This window comes from Austrofundulus limnaeus, unplaced genomic scaffold (genome assembly GCF_001266775.1).
Source record: "Austrofundulus limnaeus strain Quisiro unplaced genomic scaffold, Austrofundulus_limnaeus-1.0 Scaffold226, whole genome shotgun sequence".
Classification (NCBI taxonomy): Eukaryota; Metazoa; Chordata; class Actinopteri; order Cyprinodontiformes; family Rivulidae; genus Austrofundulus; species Austrofundulus limnaeus.
Genome location: NW_013952628.1, coordinates 26,158 through 27,732, shown reverse-complemented (window position 1 = coordinate 27,732; position 1,575 = coordinate 26,158). Strand labels below are relative to the sequence as shown.

The 1,575-nt window shown below is 36.1% G+C and overlaps 1 protein-coding gene across 1 annotated transcript in view; it reads left to right on the top strand.

Moving 5' to 3' along the window:
- The window catches only part of antxr2a (ANTXR cell adhesion molecule 2a), a gene marked incomplete at both ends in the record, with an annotated part of 41,494 nt that overhangs the window by 14,137 nt on the left and 25,782 nt on the right, over positions 1 to 1,575 (top strand). The window contains 1 exon segment of the mRNA XM_014019667.1: positions 641 to 736. Within this exon segment, the coding sequence (XP_013875121.1) occupies positions 641 to 736 (96 nt within the window).

The window sequence follows — 1,575 nt, the reverse complement described above, 5'->3', positions numbered from 1 at the left end:
GTCGGTGAGTTTACTACTTTCTTTTACAACTTTGGTGATTTTACTACTACTTCTACTTCCTGTTTTCTTCTTCTTCATCATGTTTTTTGCCAGTAGAATTATCCGGTTGTTGATCACGTGACTCCTGTGATGCGAAAAAAGTGTTTCCATTTCAGTTTTGCAAAATACACCAATTTTGATAGGGCCCAATTTTTTTCGAAATTGACGTGTTTCCATTGAGCAAATTTATTTTTGAAATTCTAATTTGCACATTTTCATGGTCAATGGAAACGCAGCTACAGGCACTTTAAGGTTTCATCTACAGCAAATTGGGGTTAAGACCCCACTGTGGGTCCTAAAACTCCAAATTTTGGGTTGTTAGAGGATTTTCAGGAATTAAATTAAGTTTAAAACTGACTGCTAAGAATGTTTCTGCTATAGTTCGAAATGGATAAAAACAATTGGTCTGTTAGCAATATTTGAATACTTCAACCAAAAATACTTTGATTCATAAATTTTTGCCAATTTTTATTTTTTTGTCATTTGTGTTTATTACGAAATTGGTCTCAAATTGAATTTAACTTGGCATAAAAAAAGTCTTAAACGGTCTTAAATTTAACTTGGCTTAAACTGTAGGAACCTGTTGTCGTGTTTGTTCCAGAGTCCTTCGACATCGTCCTCACAGGAAACGGCTTCACCCCCGGGCGCAGCAACGAAGGCGTCGTCTGCAGCTTCATAGTTAATCATCAAACCATACGTAAGTGACGAAAAACAAAGTTCACCAATCAATCTTTTCTGGGTTAAACTTGGTGTGTGAGAGAGGAAAACCTTACGATTGCAGCCAGATCATCAGACACGAGCAGAAATCATCTTCAGGGAAACTTTGGTTGTTTTTGTTCCTTCAGTAAGGCTTGAATGACCCCGTCCCCTCCAGGTAAAAATACAAGCTTTTTCTTACTAACTGCTTTTCAGAATGGTAACAGCAGCATCATGCTGACAGGAAAAATCCAGACTTAGTCATGTTCGTAAGAAGATGTTCCCTAAAACTAAACCTCAGCCTTGAGGTTGTCAAAAAGCAGTTTTTATGAAGTTTTACATTTTTATTCCCACATCTGAGTCAAAAAAATTTTGCTAGAAAATGTTTCACCAAAGCAAAACCCTAACTTCTTACTGAAAGATTTCCTGTTTAAAAGCTGTGAAAAACAAAACTAACAGCTGCTCTGTGTGATCAGTTGGTGTTTGTGAAGTTTGTGATGAAGACGATTATCAGCTGCTAAGATGCTAACTTTTAGCTCAATGTCTGTAAAGTCAACTAGTCTGGTTGCTGTAAGCCATAAATCAATGAATCGCACAGTGAATTAAAATGATAGTTTTCATTGGCCTGCTTATTTGTTTTCTTAGTTTCTGTCTTTTCTGCTTCTTAGTACGGTTGGGCATAATCGTATCGTATGCAATTAATCATCAGAAAAACATTAATTGATTATTTTTTTGCACTTGACGATTAATACGATTAATGGGCCTCATGCAAGAACATGTTCGTATTCTTCTCCTAAATTTCTCTTACTTTTGTTTGTACAAAGGGTTCGTACGAACATG